At 54.8% G+C, this 13,345-nt stretch overlaps 2 protein-coding genes across 9 annotated transcripts; one reads left to right on the top strand and one right to left on the bottom strand.

The window, feature by feature from the left end:
* The first annotated feature begins 967 nt into the window (after nt 1–967).
* Nucleotides 968–6,032, top strand: adhfe1 (alcohol dehydrogenase iron containing 1). Its single transcript, XM_086043224.1, is given in 17 exon segments — nt 968–1,083; nt 1,502–1,539; nt 2,552–2,592; nt 2,679–2,732; nt 3,523–3,677; nt 3,746–3,857; nt 3,859–3,943; nt 4,050–4,127; nt 4,263–4,368; nt 4,462–4,546; nt 4,548–4,615; nt 4,731–4,829; nt 4,904–4,916; nt 4,918–4,983; nt 5,058–5,154; nt 5,248–5,405; nt 5,491–6,032. Coding segments are annotated over 17 exon segments (1,395 nt in total). The 5' UTR covers nt 968–1,027; the 3' UTR covers nt 5,575–6,032.
* On the bottom strand, nt 5,716–12,693 carry LOC147141561 (uncharacterized). Of its 8 annotated transcripts, none has more exons than XM_086043230.1 (10): nt 12,312–12,693; nt 11,091–11,166; nt 10,215–10,311; nt 9,478–9,577; nt 9,195–9,415; nt 8,879–9,101; nt 7,406–7,507; nt 6,789–6,890; nt 6,490–6,717; nt 5,716–6,361 (listed from the first exon to the last, which is right to left on the bottom strand). In XM_086043230.1, the coding sequence occupies exons 2-10, from the start codon at nt 11,114–11,116 to the stop codon at nt 6,336–6,338; spliced, it is 1,125 nt and encodes a 374-aa protein (XP_085899356.1). In that variant the 5' UTR covers nt 11,117–11,166; nt 12,312–12,693; the 3' UTR covers nt 5,716–6,335. The 8 variants fall into 8 exon arrangements, with proteins under 8 accessions (XP_085899356.1, XP_085899351.1, XP_085899353.1 ...); XM_086043225.1 differs by lacking the exon at nt 12,312–12,693 and adding an exon at nt 11,897–12,277; XM_086043227.1 differs by lacking the exon at nt 12,312–12,693 and adding an exon at nt 11,753–12,276 and having other exon boundaries at nt 10,215–10,435.
* Between the last annotated feature and the right edge of the window lie 652 nt (nt 12,694–13,345).

Below are 13,345 nucleotides of genomic sequence, written 5' to 3'. Positions count from 1 at the left end.
GCAGGGCACACAGAGACAAACATCCGCACTCACAATCACACTTAGGGGCAATTTAGAGAGTCCAATCAACTTACCAAGCATGTTTTTGGAATGTGGGAGGAAACCGGAGTACCCGGAGAAAACCCACGCAGGCACGGGGAGAACATGCAAACTCCACAAAGGGAGGCCGGAGCCGGGATCGAAACCACGACCTCTGAACTGTGAGGCGGACGTGCTAACCAGTCGACCTCCGTGCCGCCTAGAATTTATTTACCAACTATTTTTTTCAAATACATTTTAAGACAAAAACATTGTTTGTATGGCGCATCCACACAAAAGAATCTCAAAGGGCATCACAAGCCCTCAGTTGACAAATTTTAATGACATCGCCTGAGCTAAACCCCACAAGAGGGCAAGAAAAAAAAACCTCAAAAGCCTTCTATAGAGAAAAATGACGAAACCATGAGCAGGTGCCGCAGATGGGGGAAATCCCCCTTTCAGGATGCCGTGGGAGCGGCCTCTCTAATGTTAGGCACAGTTAGCAACATTCATTATAGGGTGGGAGTAACTACTAAAATAATGATTCTATTCAAATGTACATAATGTATGCATGCACATAAAAGGAAAATACAATTGTACCTGAAAGGTAAAAAAAACCCTCAAAGAATACATGAAAATGCATTGTACCAAAGAATCAAGTACAACTGTATTGTTTAGGCTAGGCAGCGATTACCTGGGGAGCCCGCATACCACTAGTGGGGTTAGAAGCCCTAATTGCATTACTCAATAACCAAGAATGAGCTCTCATCTCAGCTAACTCTGCTCAACTTTATCTAGGGCACACTAAAGCAAGCAACCATTTCTGCGTACAAATTGCTGTTTCTGCAGTAAAGATCAGACATAACAAAACAAAGACAGTTGAATGAATAACATTAATTTGATAGAGGGGAGGAGATCATGAAGGATTTTCGGACGTTTATTTTGAAAAGGCGACGGTGCGTGGTGACGTCGGCGGATCTTCGTGTACTGTGCAGCCTTCGAAGTCAAGATGGCGGCGGCGCGGGATCGAGTGGTTGGTCTGCTGATGCAGCTCGAGCGCGCTGCGTAAGTACGAAGCGAACAAAGCGAAAAACGTGTGTGCGCGGGCGACGCTAACGACGTATGACGTGTACAATGGCCCTTTTCCGGCCACTTTTGACGTCATGCGACCTTCAAGTCACCTCATGTAGGCAACGTGAATATTAAATCACGGTCATGTACAACGTGTGTGTGTGTGTGCGCTTGCAAGCACTGTCTCCATGGGAAACGTGCTACAAAACGGGACAACTGTTAGCATGTAGCATTTAGCATTTCTTGTCATGTCGTTGTCATCTTGCACCTGAGCGCTAATGATTGATTGACGTCTCCATGGCAACATGCACGTCACGCAACTGTGTGTGTGTGTGGGGGTGTGTGTGTGCGTGCGTGGGTGTGTGTGCGCGTGCGTGCTTGCGTGCGTGCGTGCGTGCGTGCGTGCGTACAGGTGCAGGTGTCCCATTCACTCCAACACTTTCCATCAAGGTAAGCATGAGTATTGGTCAAAGTCTTGATAAAGAAGGGTTATTGATTGAAGATTTTCTCACGTATTGGTCATAAATCAGTGAATGTTGTTAATTGATCGGATCTCTCCCTAGCACAACACACCCGATTCAAACGATCAGCTCATCAGCATGCTCGGTAGAAGTCTGAAACGATCCTGATCGTTTGAGTCACGTGCGTTGTAGTAGGTAGAGATCCAAAACTGGCAGGATATGGCTCTCGAGGAACCGCAGTTCCCTACCCCTGATCTACAAGATGTGCCACAAAAGAGCTTTTTTTTCAAGCCAAACTACGAGTACTGTGATTGATTTCTGATATGAGCCGAGGCGTGCGTAACTCGGGGTGTGACGGGGGTTTTCGGGGCGACGTCCTCGCACTGTTTCAAAGGGCAGTGCAATTAAAAAAATGTTTTTTTTCCCGCCTTTCCAAAACAATGTCACGAGGGGAGCGTGGAATTTAACTGGACGAGCACTGTGAGCATGCAGAAAAGGCCAGGCAATAACAACAGTGGGCTGCGTGGCTGTGGGTGACACTTGGCCAACTTCCACCTGGCAGTCATTCCCAACCTTTCGGCACATATTTGAACTTGACAAATCACACCTCAACTTTCTGCCAAGTGATGAACTTAAAAGTTGAATACAAGTGCACTTAAGGAAAGTATTGTCGTGGATTTGGGCTCTGGTGACATTCCAGCCGACGGAAGCCGTCTGACATCAGGCGCCGAGCCACCTTTTTGCCCCTTTGACCCCGCCGGGAACGCACATCGGCTTGACGCCCGCCCCGCCCCGCCCCGTGTCGCGTCGCGTCACGCCACACGTTGAGAGCCGCCGCTCTTGCCGGCACCACACGGATGCGTTTGAGAGAAGCAAAAGCAAACAATCGTCGGGCGGGGCCGGACCGCAACAGCGATCTCTGTGACTAAATTCCAAGCGACGTCGCCCAGCGAACCATCGCGATTGCTCTTTTGTGCTATGGGTGACGTCTTTGTGCGCAGCGGTGCCGTGCAGCCGGCGCGAGACGGACTACGCCTTCGAGGTGAGATGCTCCGCCTTCAAAAGCTTCACCACCCAAACAAAAGTCACTCATCATCTTGTCGTTATGGCGACGCCTTCTACTGGAAGATGGCCAGCTCCAACATCCGATACGGGGACGGAGTCACCAGGGAGATCGGCATGGTAAGCATTGTCATCATCGTCATCGTCGTCATCGTCATCATCGTCATCGTCACCACCACCACCACCACCGCGCTGCTTGACAGGGCGCTAGATGACCAGAGCAAGCCCGCCAAAGCGGAAAGGCAGCCCAAACATGGGCCGTGCCGTGCTTAGGCTCTGTGCTGCCATCTTGTGTTCAAAAGAGACATTGCAGACAGCGCACGCTTGCACATTTTGCCCCAAGTGGAAGCGGCTTGCGCTTAGGATGAGTAAGAGCGCACTTCGAGGCGTGGCTTGGCGTGGCTTAACGTGGCTCAGCCTCAATATTGGTTCGACTCCGCCCATATGAATTCTTCATTTTTTTTGCGTTCAACTATTTCCTTGGCGGCTTAATGATGCGCTGTCCTATGACGTCACATTTTGTATCTGACCTCAACCGTACAGGGAGTGCCCCCTCTGCTGGTGACATGTGGTACTACACATCCCACTCCTTTCAAAGCGGAGGACGTCTTTTGGCCCCAACTTCTGAACGGCATGGCCTAGATCGCAGGAGTCAAACTCAAGGCCCCGGGGGCCATAACCTTAGAATCCGTGTGAACGGCGTCAAACATTTAGGTTGAGTCAGGCTTGGAACTGCGCTCTGCAGCCAGGCCATTCGCTCGCTTTGTATAGCGGACGGATGATGTTGCTTTCGTGCGGCCATCCAAACACGACGGTACAAGCTCCCGCTCCCCGCCTCGCCGGTCGCCGCGCGGGGTTTTGTGAGGAACCGCGCGGGTCGGCGACGTCCAAAGTTGCGTTTGCGTTGCAGGACCTGCAGAACTTGGGCGCTCGGAACGTGTGCGTGATGACCGACTGCAACTTGTCCCGCCTGCCGCCCGTGGAGGCGGTGCTGCGGTCGCTGGCCCAGAGCGGCGTGCCGTACAAAACGTACGAGGGCGTTCGCGTGGAGCCCACCGACGGCAGGTGAGGTCGGCCCCGCCCCCCGGCGTCACGCCCTCCTGCGTGCTCACCTCGCTGCTGCGCTTTGGCAGCTTCAAAGATGCCATCGCCTTCGCCAAGAAAGGCGCCTTTGACGCCTTTGTGGCGGTGGGCGGGGGCTCAGTGATTGACACGTGCAAGGCGGCCAATCTGTACTCGTGTCACCCCCGACGCCGACTTCCTGGACTTTGTCAACCCTCCCATCGGCAAAGGGAAGCCGGTCACCGGCGCCTTGAAGCCGCTCATTGCGGGTAAGTAGCAGTGGTGAAGTGTCGCCATGGTGATGCCACAGCACGGCGACGGTGCACCGTTGGCGCAGCGGCCAGCGTTTACCTGGAACCCGTCTCCCCCCGCCAGTCCCGACGACCGCCGGCACCGGCAGCGAGACCACAGGCGTGGCCATCTTTGACTACGAGCCGCTGAAGGCCAAAACGGGTAAGGTTGCCCCGCCCGCCTCTGCCCGGCCGTTGTCTGATCGGTTGCGAGCGAGTGAGCCCGTCCTTCATCTGTGGACATTAGTTGGGGCGCGTGAGCGCCTCCATTTGTGACTGTGAGTTTTTGTGTGTTGAGGCATCGCCAGCCGGGCCCTGCGCCCCACCCTGGGCGTGGTGGACCCCCGGCACACGCTGAGCATGCCCAGCAGGGTCGCCGCCAACAGCGGCTTCGACGTCCTGTGGTGAGCGCTCGCTGGCCCCGCCCGCCGTCCTCATCTTCTTTGTGCCTCTTTGGCGGTCAGCGAGCGCTCTGACCTCGCCGTCCTTTGTCGCAGCCACGCCCTGGAGTCGTACACCGCCCTGCCGTACCACCGCCGCGCCCCCTGCCCCCCCGACCCTCTCAGCCGGCCCGCCTACCAGGGGCAGCAACCCCATCAGCGACGTGTGGGCGCTGCACGCCCTCCGACAGGTGGCCAAGTACATGAAACGGTAAGACGACGACGACGACGTGAGCAGGATGTCGCGCGGCGGGCGGCGGGCGGCGGCAAACTCAAACGGCTGGGACTTTTTTTTTTGCATCGCCCTCGTCGACTGCCGGCGGCAGGGCGGTCGGCGACCCCGAGGACGCGGAAGCTCGCTCCAGCATGCACCTGGCCAGCGTGTTCGCCGGCATCGGCTTCGGAAACGCCGGCGTCCATCTTTGGTGGGCGAGCCGCGTGCGTTTGTTGAAAGCGCCCCGTTGCCGTGCGCTCACCCGTCTGTCCTGTCCCGTTGCAGTCACGGTATGTCCCTATCCCATCGCTGGCAACGTCAAGACGCACAAAGCTGACGGCTACAACGTGGAGCACCCCCTGGTGGTGAGTGTCGGCCGCACAAAGAAGGGCATGCACCCGTTGCGCTCGGATGTCCCACCCTGCGTGTGTGCGCTCAGCCTCACGGCCTGTCAGTGGTTCTGACGGCCCCGGCCGTGTTCGGCTTCACGGCTCCCGTGTGTCCGGGGCGCCACCTGGAGGCAGCTGAAATCCTCGGTAGGTGACAGTCGGCCGCGCCCGCGCGTGGGCGTCGGCCTCAACCTCAACCTCAACCTCAACGTCTGACCGATGCGGACGTGTCGTCTCAAGGCGCAGACGTCAGTCGGGCCAAGGCGGCCGACGCGGGCGCCGTGCTGGCCGACACCTTGCGCCGCTTCCTGTTTGAGCTCAAGGTGGAGGACGGCCTCGGCGCCGTCGGGTACAGCAAGGACGACGTGGCCGCGCTCGTCCAAGGGACCGTCCCGCAGGTGGCCGGCTCGTCTGCCTTTGCCGTCTCCTGTCTTGTCCTGTCCTGTCCGCCGTTGACGGCGACCCTTTCGAACGTGTTTTTAGGAGCGCGTGACCAAGCTTTGTCCCCGCGAGCACAGCGAGGATGACCTGACGCGTCTGTTCGAGGCGTCCATGAAGCTCTACTGACGCGTCAGCCGCGACGACAATGTGCCTTCAACGCTGGGCCGGCCGCAAACGCAGCTGAGTGAACACGCAGCATTGCCTTGTTTTTCTTTTCCCGTTTTTTGGGTGGGACTTTATATTCTGAAATAATTGAGACAAAACAAGTTTGGACTTTTTCATCAAATCTTTAAGTGCACTTGAAGTGAAACGAGACAAAGAGGGAATAATAACAATCTGTAAGACATCGGTGGGTTCGTCCTCGTTCAATCAGTGGGACTCTCGTTCCAAATCTTGTCATCAGCAGGTGAGGAAAAGTGACGTGCGCGCGCCCGTTAAAATGTTCAAGTAGTTCAAAGGCGACAAACAGAAGAATGAACCGAGCAATCAATAACAGGAAAACGGCTCCAATCAATTATCTTTGAATCCGAAAATTGTTTTGTCATGAAAAGTGGCCTTTGTTGCTCAATAAAAAGTTAAAAGGAGCTGCAGCTTCATTTGAAATCAATTTGGAGTTAAAAGTGCTGAAATGCAATCAATTAAAAGGAGACCAGAATACACCCAAGGTGACGTGTGTCAAGTTCAGATGTTCCTGCCCAAGAAATCAATCAAATAAAACCTGCAATGAACATTCCGCATTTCCTCTCCAAATAAAACACCGTTCAGCACAAGTACACACGTGTACACACGTGTACACACGTGTACACACACATTTTTATATATACACACACGCACACAGAAATGGCTCCTTCTACAACAGCGGAAGAGATGTCAAGCTTCATGCTGATTCACAGGCTCCGCCCACTGCATTTCTCTGCAAACAAGAGAGCAAAAAGAATGAGCAATCCATTTTCAAATCAACCTGGGTCTGATCCTTTTTTAAAACGTCCCAGCGCCCCCCCGGTGGCCCGGCATTCACACCGCACTCGGTTCGGCGTTCACCTCGAAGGGCTCGCTTTTGACTCTGAGCGTTTCGTCGGCGTCCACGGGCTGCAGGCACCACCACACTTCCTGTCCCACCAGCGGGAAGCACAAGAGCTCGCCGCCGCCGCCGTCGTCCGCCGCCGCCGCCGCGCGGCCCTGCGCGGCCCGGGGCGCCCCCGCCTGATGCGCGCCGCCCGCCAGGCTTTCTTCCTCGAAGGAAGCGTCCGCGCCGCCGAGACTCAACAGCTGGACGCAAATCGAGTCCCGGTTAGCGGCCGGCGCGCCCGCCGGAGACGCCGACGAGGACGACGGTTCACCTCGGAGCGAGACAAGATGGCGGCTCGGTCCTTGTGCTCGGCGCTGTGGGAGGGGCTCCACTCGCTCAGCATGTTGAGAATCTCGCTGCTCATGGGATGCTCCTGAAAGGCAAACAAACCAACGCAGGCCTCACCAGCAGCGCTTGTCAAACTCAACTCCAGTCGCGCTCGCCGCTGGCGTCCACGCCTTTCGACCAATTTTCATTTTCGCTGGGACGACGACGTTTTTGCGCCCTGGCCTTTTCCGGTCGCCGGCTTTGGACACAGCACCGGACCTGGCGCTTTTACGAGGATCGGTTCTCAATTTAGTTTGTTTTCAGGCGGGGGCCAATTTCTGTCCAGCCCTTGTTTCGGCTTTTCGGTGCGCTCGAGAAAGAAAACGGAATTGCGTTCCGCTGTCTGTCCGCGTCGTTCCGACGCTCTGCGTCACTGCGTTGACTCGTGACCCACGCGGGGGCCAGGTTGCCGCTCCAGGGCGGTGGTGCCCCCTGTTACCCCCGCCCCCTTCGCGCGACGCGACATGCGCGCAAAGCAACGGATTGACGCCCGGCCCGACCGGACATCATCTCAAAAGACGACGGGAAGGACACGGTGGCGACAAACGGCCGAGCGCTTACCTCCGAACGAGACAAGATGGCGGCTCGCTCCTTGTGCTCGCCGCTGTGGGCGGGGCTCCAGTCCGTCAGCATGTTGAGAATCTCGCTGCTCATCAGGTGTTCCTGAATCACAAGTTCATAGCGCACCTTTACCGGGAGAAGCTAACGGCGACGCACACATTTCGACACGCGGTAGCGGCAATAACGTTATTGTTGCGCGTGCTCTCCATTCAACGCCGCAGCAGAGCTGGCGTCCGTCATAGGCGGACAGACGGCGCGCTGTGTCGTTTTGATGACCAACGACAGGTCCAATTTCAAAATTGATGGTGAGCGAGGCTAAGCGTCCAATATAGGCCCCCCTCCCCGACTCTAAAGCCCCTATCCCAAATTAGGGGCAAAGCTTTCCGACCGTTGGCGAAGGTAGAAAATGCGTGTTGGCGTCAGGGTTCGTTCAAGGCGGTCGACCGTTGGCGAGCGAACACCGAACGAGAGCCGGCAAACTCTGACGTGAACGCAACATTTGCTGCCTTGGCAAAACGCTGCAATTGTTCGCTGCTCGGCGGCATCAAGGACTTTTCTGACATCCTCGTTTTTTAACACTGACAAACAGATCCGCAAGCATATTTGTGCATTTGAACAAATAGAATAGCCAACAAATCGAAAGGTTCGCACACTCTAGTCTGGAGAAACCAACAGTGCATTCCCCCATCGCTTCTATCAATAAAGCAAATGATCATTTTGAATGCTATTGCACACATATAACACAAAGCGATTGTTGTACACTTAACCGAACGAGCACGTGAGGTGCGCTCTTGCGCCTACAATACTTGCTCCGATCACAATAGTCTGTAAAAAGTCGGGCAAACAACGGGCAAAAACACACAACCGACCCCGGTGCTGGCTCCGAGGCGGCCGCCGCCGCGCCTGATCCTGCTCGCGTGCCTGTTGGAAAGCTTCGAGGCTTGTGGAAAAAGCCCACGAGGGCCCGTCACGCAAACTTTGTAAGCTTCCGGGACAATTTGGCAAGGACTCACCGGCGCTTCTGCCGATGCGCTCCCGGTGCATCTGTGATATTCCAAGCCGTCCACTCGCTATTGTATTGTATTCCGATAAGCCCCCTAGAGCGGGCGTCGTGCACTGCGGCAGCAAGCGACCCTCTCGACGGCCACGGCGTTACGCGCAATCGCAGAACCCAATGCGGCTCGGTCAACTCGCGGCAAGAATGGAAAGGGATCGAGAGAAAAAACTTTTTGCCCAAAATTGGGATAGGCCCCCGACTTCTGTAGGCCGCCGGGCTCAAGTCCAGGTAAGCCCGTTGGTAAACTAGCTCAGTGGCGAGGTGGACACCGGTGTCATGTACTTCCTCAAAGGGCCAAGCCGTTGTTGGCCATATATTTTCCCGATGAAGCGGCCGATTAATCCGTCCCCGGATTTTTTCCGCAGCGGTTAGGTGGATGAGCCCTCGATTGTTCCGTGTGTGTGTGTGTCGCGTACCTTGGCCGCCGCCTCCACCTTGAAGGCCGCCTGTCCGGCGGAGGAAGACGACGACGACGACGCGGAGGCCGAGTCGGAGGAGCTGGACGACGACGACGAGCTGGACGAGGAGGTGCGGTGGGCGCCCGAGTCGGGGTGCCGCCGCAGGATCTGGCGAGGGCTTTCCTTCTGCACCTTCCTCTTCAGGGTGGAGTTCCAGCGGTTCTTGATGGCGTTGTCGGGCCTGAGGAGACAGACGCGGCGGTGGGCGGGGCGGGGCGGGGCGGGGCGGGGCCGGGCCGGGCCGGGCCGGGCCGGGCCGGGCCGGGCCGCCTACCTGCCGGGCAGCAGCTTGGAAATGTTGGCCCAGCGGTTGCCCAGCACGCGCTGCGCCTGGCAGATGATGCGGTCCTCCTCGGGCGTCCAGCGGCTCTTGATGACTTTGGGGTTGAGGTGGTTGAGCCAGCGCTCGCGGCACTGCTTCCCGTTGCGGCTGCGCATGTGCTTGGCGATCAGCGACCAGTGCTTCTTGCCGAACTTGCGGACCAACTCCACCACCTGCCGCACGTCAGCGTCACGCGCCGGGCCGGGCCGGGCCCGGCCGCGAGGCGCGCACTCACCCGCTCGTCCTCCTCCAGCGTCCACGGGCCTTTCACCGGCTCCACGCACTTCTCCTGCGCCCACTCGGCCGCCGAGGCCTCGCCCTGACCACGTCCAAGTCTACGTTATTATCGGCGATCGTTGAGCGAATGCTGAAGAGCTCATTTGGGACATGCGCTGCATGATAGAAAAAGTCGACAGGCCCCCCGCCCGCGCCGGATTTTCTGCGCACACACTGCCGACCTTTCAAGCGCTTCCGGTGAGTCCGGCCCCTGCCCTGTCCGACTTGCCGTTTGCAATCGATTGATCCGGCCTGACTTTACGCACTACGAAAAGCCGTCTTTTCAACCGGCCCGTGTCGACTTTTTAGATCAACTTCCTATTCCAACATCGGCCGAATTGCCACTTTTTGCCAACCGAATTCTCGGACGAAGAGGTTTGACTTATTTGGCTCCCCCTTCGACCCTTTCTTGACAATTCGCTCCAAGTTCAAAAGCTTGGACCCATTTGTCACCCTCTTCAAATTCTTGCATTTTGATTGTTGTCCCAATGTAGCCCAATCATTTGACTTCTGTGTTTTGCCCTCAGTCACGCCATCCACATTTGTCCCGTGTCACTTCATTGTCCAGCATTCAGGTTAGGCGTCAGCTCTTCGGCGTTCACACAACAGAAATCGCACTTGCCGCTTGGCCTTAGCGTCATTGTGAAGGCGGCGGCGGGCGGGCGGGCGGTCGGGCGGTTGTGCGAGCGGACTTGCCTCATCCTCTTTCACCCATTCCGACTTGACTTGAGTCACTCTGGAGAATCGTCCGCGCTCATCTTTGGCCGGCGAGCAGCAGCAACATCGCTTGGCGCTGGCATCCGGCGAGGCGACGCCACACAAGACAAGACAAGACAACACAGCGCACGTGACGCTCCTTGACACGCCAGACGTCATTCGTGTAGCGCAGTCATGCCCAACCGCTGCCGTCAGGTGCACTGTGGGAAATTCCACTTACTTGCGTTGGAAGGCTCGACTGAATTACGGCCAACAGTGTTCAGCTATTTATGCCGGCCATGAATCATGACAGGCAGGCACAACAATGAAAATCATTGTTTGTGGGTCCATTTTGTTTTGCCGCCATGCCGTGTCACATTTCAACTGTAAATACGCGCTTGGCTTCATCAAGGGGAAGTCGACCCCCACCCCCCCCCCCCCCCCCAAATGCTTTGCAACAATGTTCTACGCATTCTGATTCATATTGCATTTGTGGAATTTGAGAAGCGGCCAAATCCAGCCGTTTTTGTCCATCTCAGGGGGCGGCCATTTTGTCACTTCTGTTGAACCATAAATGACATCCTAGTTGCTCAGGGCTCAGGTAAGTCGCAACTCATCAGCCGCGATTGGTCGTTATCCGAGCAGCTGGGATGTCATTTTCGCTTGACGGCGAGTGGCAAAATGGCCGCCCTCTGAGATGGACAAAGATGGCTGGATTTGACTGCATAATTCGTACGCTATGAATCCGAATGCCTTGTTTCAGCTAGTGGGCCTGCATAGAATATATTGTTGGAAAGAAAATCTTTGGGGTGACCTCCCCTTTAATCATTAATCAAGGTCGGGAAGCAGCGGTGCGGCGTGCGCGAGAGTTCTGACCCGGATCTGTGGCTTCGGCCGCTCATCGCGCGGCTGGCGGCGATGCTCCGAGGGGGCGGGCCTGCCTGCCAAGCACCTGAAAACACAAACGTGATGAACATGTCGGCAACGAGAAGCAAGACATCAACGCGCTCACGACGCCAGTCAAGTTGGGCACACAAATATCTTCTGTTGCTCATTCATCATTCAGGTCTTCTGCTCACTTCTTGTTGATGAGGAGGAGCTTCATTTCCTCATCGGCATGCCACAAGATGGCGCAAAGCGTGGCCTGTGCAAATGAAGCTCCTCCCCTTGCTTCAACTTAGTTCTTCGGCAGGCACCAAGGTGGCGCAAAAGCAAAACGCTCATATGGGACAGGTCGGCATTGCCAACTGCCTTACCTGGATCGATTGAAGTTCAATGAGCACATACAGAAACATTTGTAATTACTGTCACATGAACCTAAATTGGCACTAAATGTGCCTGTGGAATGGGGAGGCACGTACGTGAACGTTGACAGTAAAAGCGCGTTGATAATAATGCCAAACTGATCAAACTTTTGAAGGACAAAAGAAGATGACAAATGAGTTGTAAGCTGTCAAAGTGGCCAAAGAAGATGAAACAAGCCCTTTGTAGTTGATTGCCAAGGAAGTGACGTGGTTATGTTTGATGACGGAACTCACCTCAAAGTTCAAAAGGTCGTGAGGCTAAGCTAAGCTAAGCTAAGCTAAGATCGGCGCAAAGATCTAAGCTCGGCGTTCGTTGGCCGCCGCCAGCGAGCGCAGTGGCATCACGCAAAGTGGAAGCGGCGCAAAAGTGCAACTGACGTCGCTCGTCCGTCGTCCGCCGACGCCGCCGCCGCCGAGCGTCCAACGGCTGCTTTCCAACCGCCGCCCGATCAAAGAGCCGCACGCCCATTGGCCGCCATCGTCGCTGACGTCACTCCTTATATGTCACCTTGGCTTTGTGACGCAAATGCTCTTTTTCTTTTTCCATCTCCAAAACGAGCAAAATGAAATTATGAGACATTATTTGCAATACGAAGCAGTCACTTCATTAGGAACACCGTACGGATCACGACATCCTAAAGCAAATCGTTTTCAATCCATGTCCATTTTTGACAATACATAATTGGATCGTGTCTATGTTCAATGCCATTTCAATTGTAGGATTTGGGACGTCCAGCCGCTTTGGTTGACGCCATCGTTTTTCTTTCTGGAGCGCACGTCGACCGCTGCTTACGTGTTGTACGTTTAGTCGGCTACTCAATTGGCCATTTCGAGTTGACAGCACTTCCCTGGCCAGCACACACATAAGAAAGAGCGCGTCGTCCAAATACATTCCACCTAAGTCCATCTTTGTTACACTGATGAAAAATGGCTGTGGATCTCATGGCCGCAGTTGAAAACATCCGACCGCCATTGTTGACGAATGGACGGGTGGCAAGCAATTTGATGATGCTGAGTGGAGAACAGTGGGGAGAGGTGGAGAGAGTCAAGAGAGCAACGTCGCAGTGACGGCAAACGTGAATCCGTCACGTTCCAAACGGCTCGATCGATGGCCACTTTGTTGCATCGATTGCATCCGACCGACTGACGACCGCTCGCGGCGCACGTTTGGAGGAGTGTGGTGTGGAGGAAGTAGACTTTTTAATGGAGGAAGCAGACTTTTGAACGGACAACGTGTCTTCACTTTCCACATCTTGTTTGGGTCACGATGAGGTCCACGTGTTCTTGCCTTACTTGGGTTACATTGTGCCGTATGTTATATGTCTTACATGTCTTTGGCTGGATTTTCATGCGCCATGTCGGCACTTGGATTACATGTGGAACGCAGCACACTAATGTGCCACGAGAGATTTTCAGGTTCTGCTGCGGAAAATTATCCAATCTCATTTATTTTGACAAAAAAAAAAAAATCGAATAACTTTTGGGGGGGATTAATTCATCTATGCCAACCACTTATAGGAAAAGGCATAATAAGATGCTCTTCCACTAAATGACTGAAGTTACATAATTAACCATTTTACATACTTTTTGTGAACCATTTTGCTAAGAATTTTTTTTCGATGTGAAAGTTGTGCCCCGGCTAATAAAGGTAGAGAAACACTGTGTTACAGTACATTGTGTCATACGTCTTATGTGCTACGTCCTGTTTGTAGCGTGGGCACTAACGTTACATCATGCTACATTGGGTCGCATAACTGAGATAAGATACGATACAATAGAATACGATGCGATAACCCCACAATGGGAAAATGTGCATTGTTTCAGCAG

The sequence above is a fragment of the Filicampus tigris genome, chromosome 10 (genome assembly GCF_054856515.1).
Source record: "Filicampus tigris isolate MCC_2025a chromosome 10, RoL_Ftig_1.0, whole genome shotgun sequence".
Lineage (NCBI taxonomy): Eukaryota > Metazoa > Chordata > Actinopteri > Syngnathiformes > Syngnathidae > Filicampus > Filicampus tigris.
This window is presented reverse-complemented; position numbering and strand designations above follow the sequence as displayed.

Coding starts and splice junctions, on each gene's coding strand:
- LOC147141561 (XM_086043225.1), bottom strand. CDS start 11,987: ATGGGCGTGCGGCTCTTTGATCGGGCGGCGGTTGGAAAGCAGCCGTTG. Junction 9,416..9,477: donor CGCTGGAGGAGGACGAGCGG/GTGAGTGCGCGC, acceptor GACGTGCGGCAG/GTGGTGGAGTTGGTCCGCAA. Junction 6,718..6,788: donor CCATCTTGTCTCGCTCCGAG/GTGAACCGTCGT, acceptor ATTTGCGTCCAG/CTGTTGAGTCTCGGCGGCGC.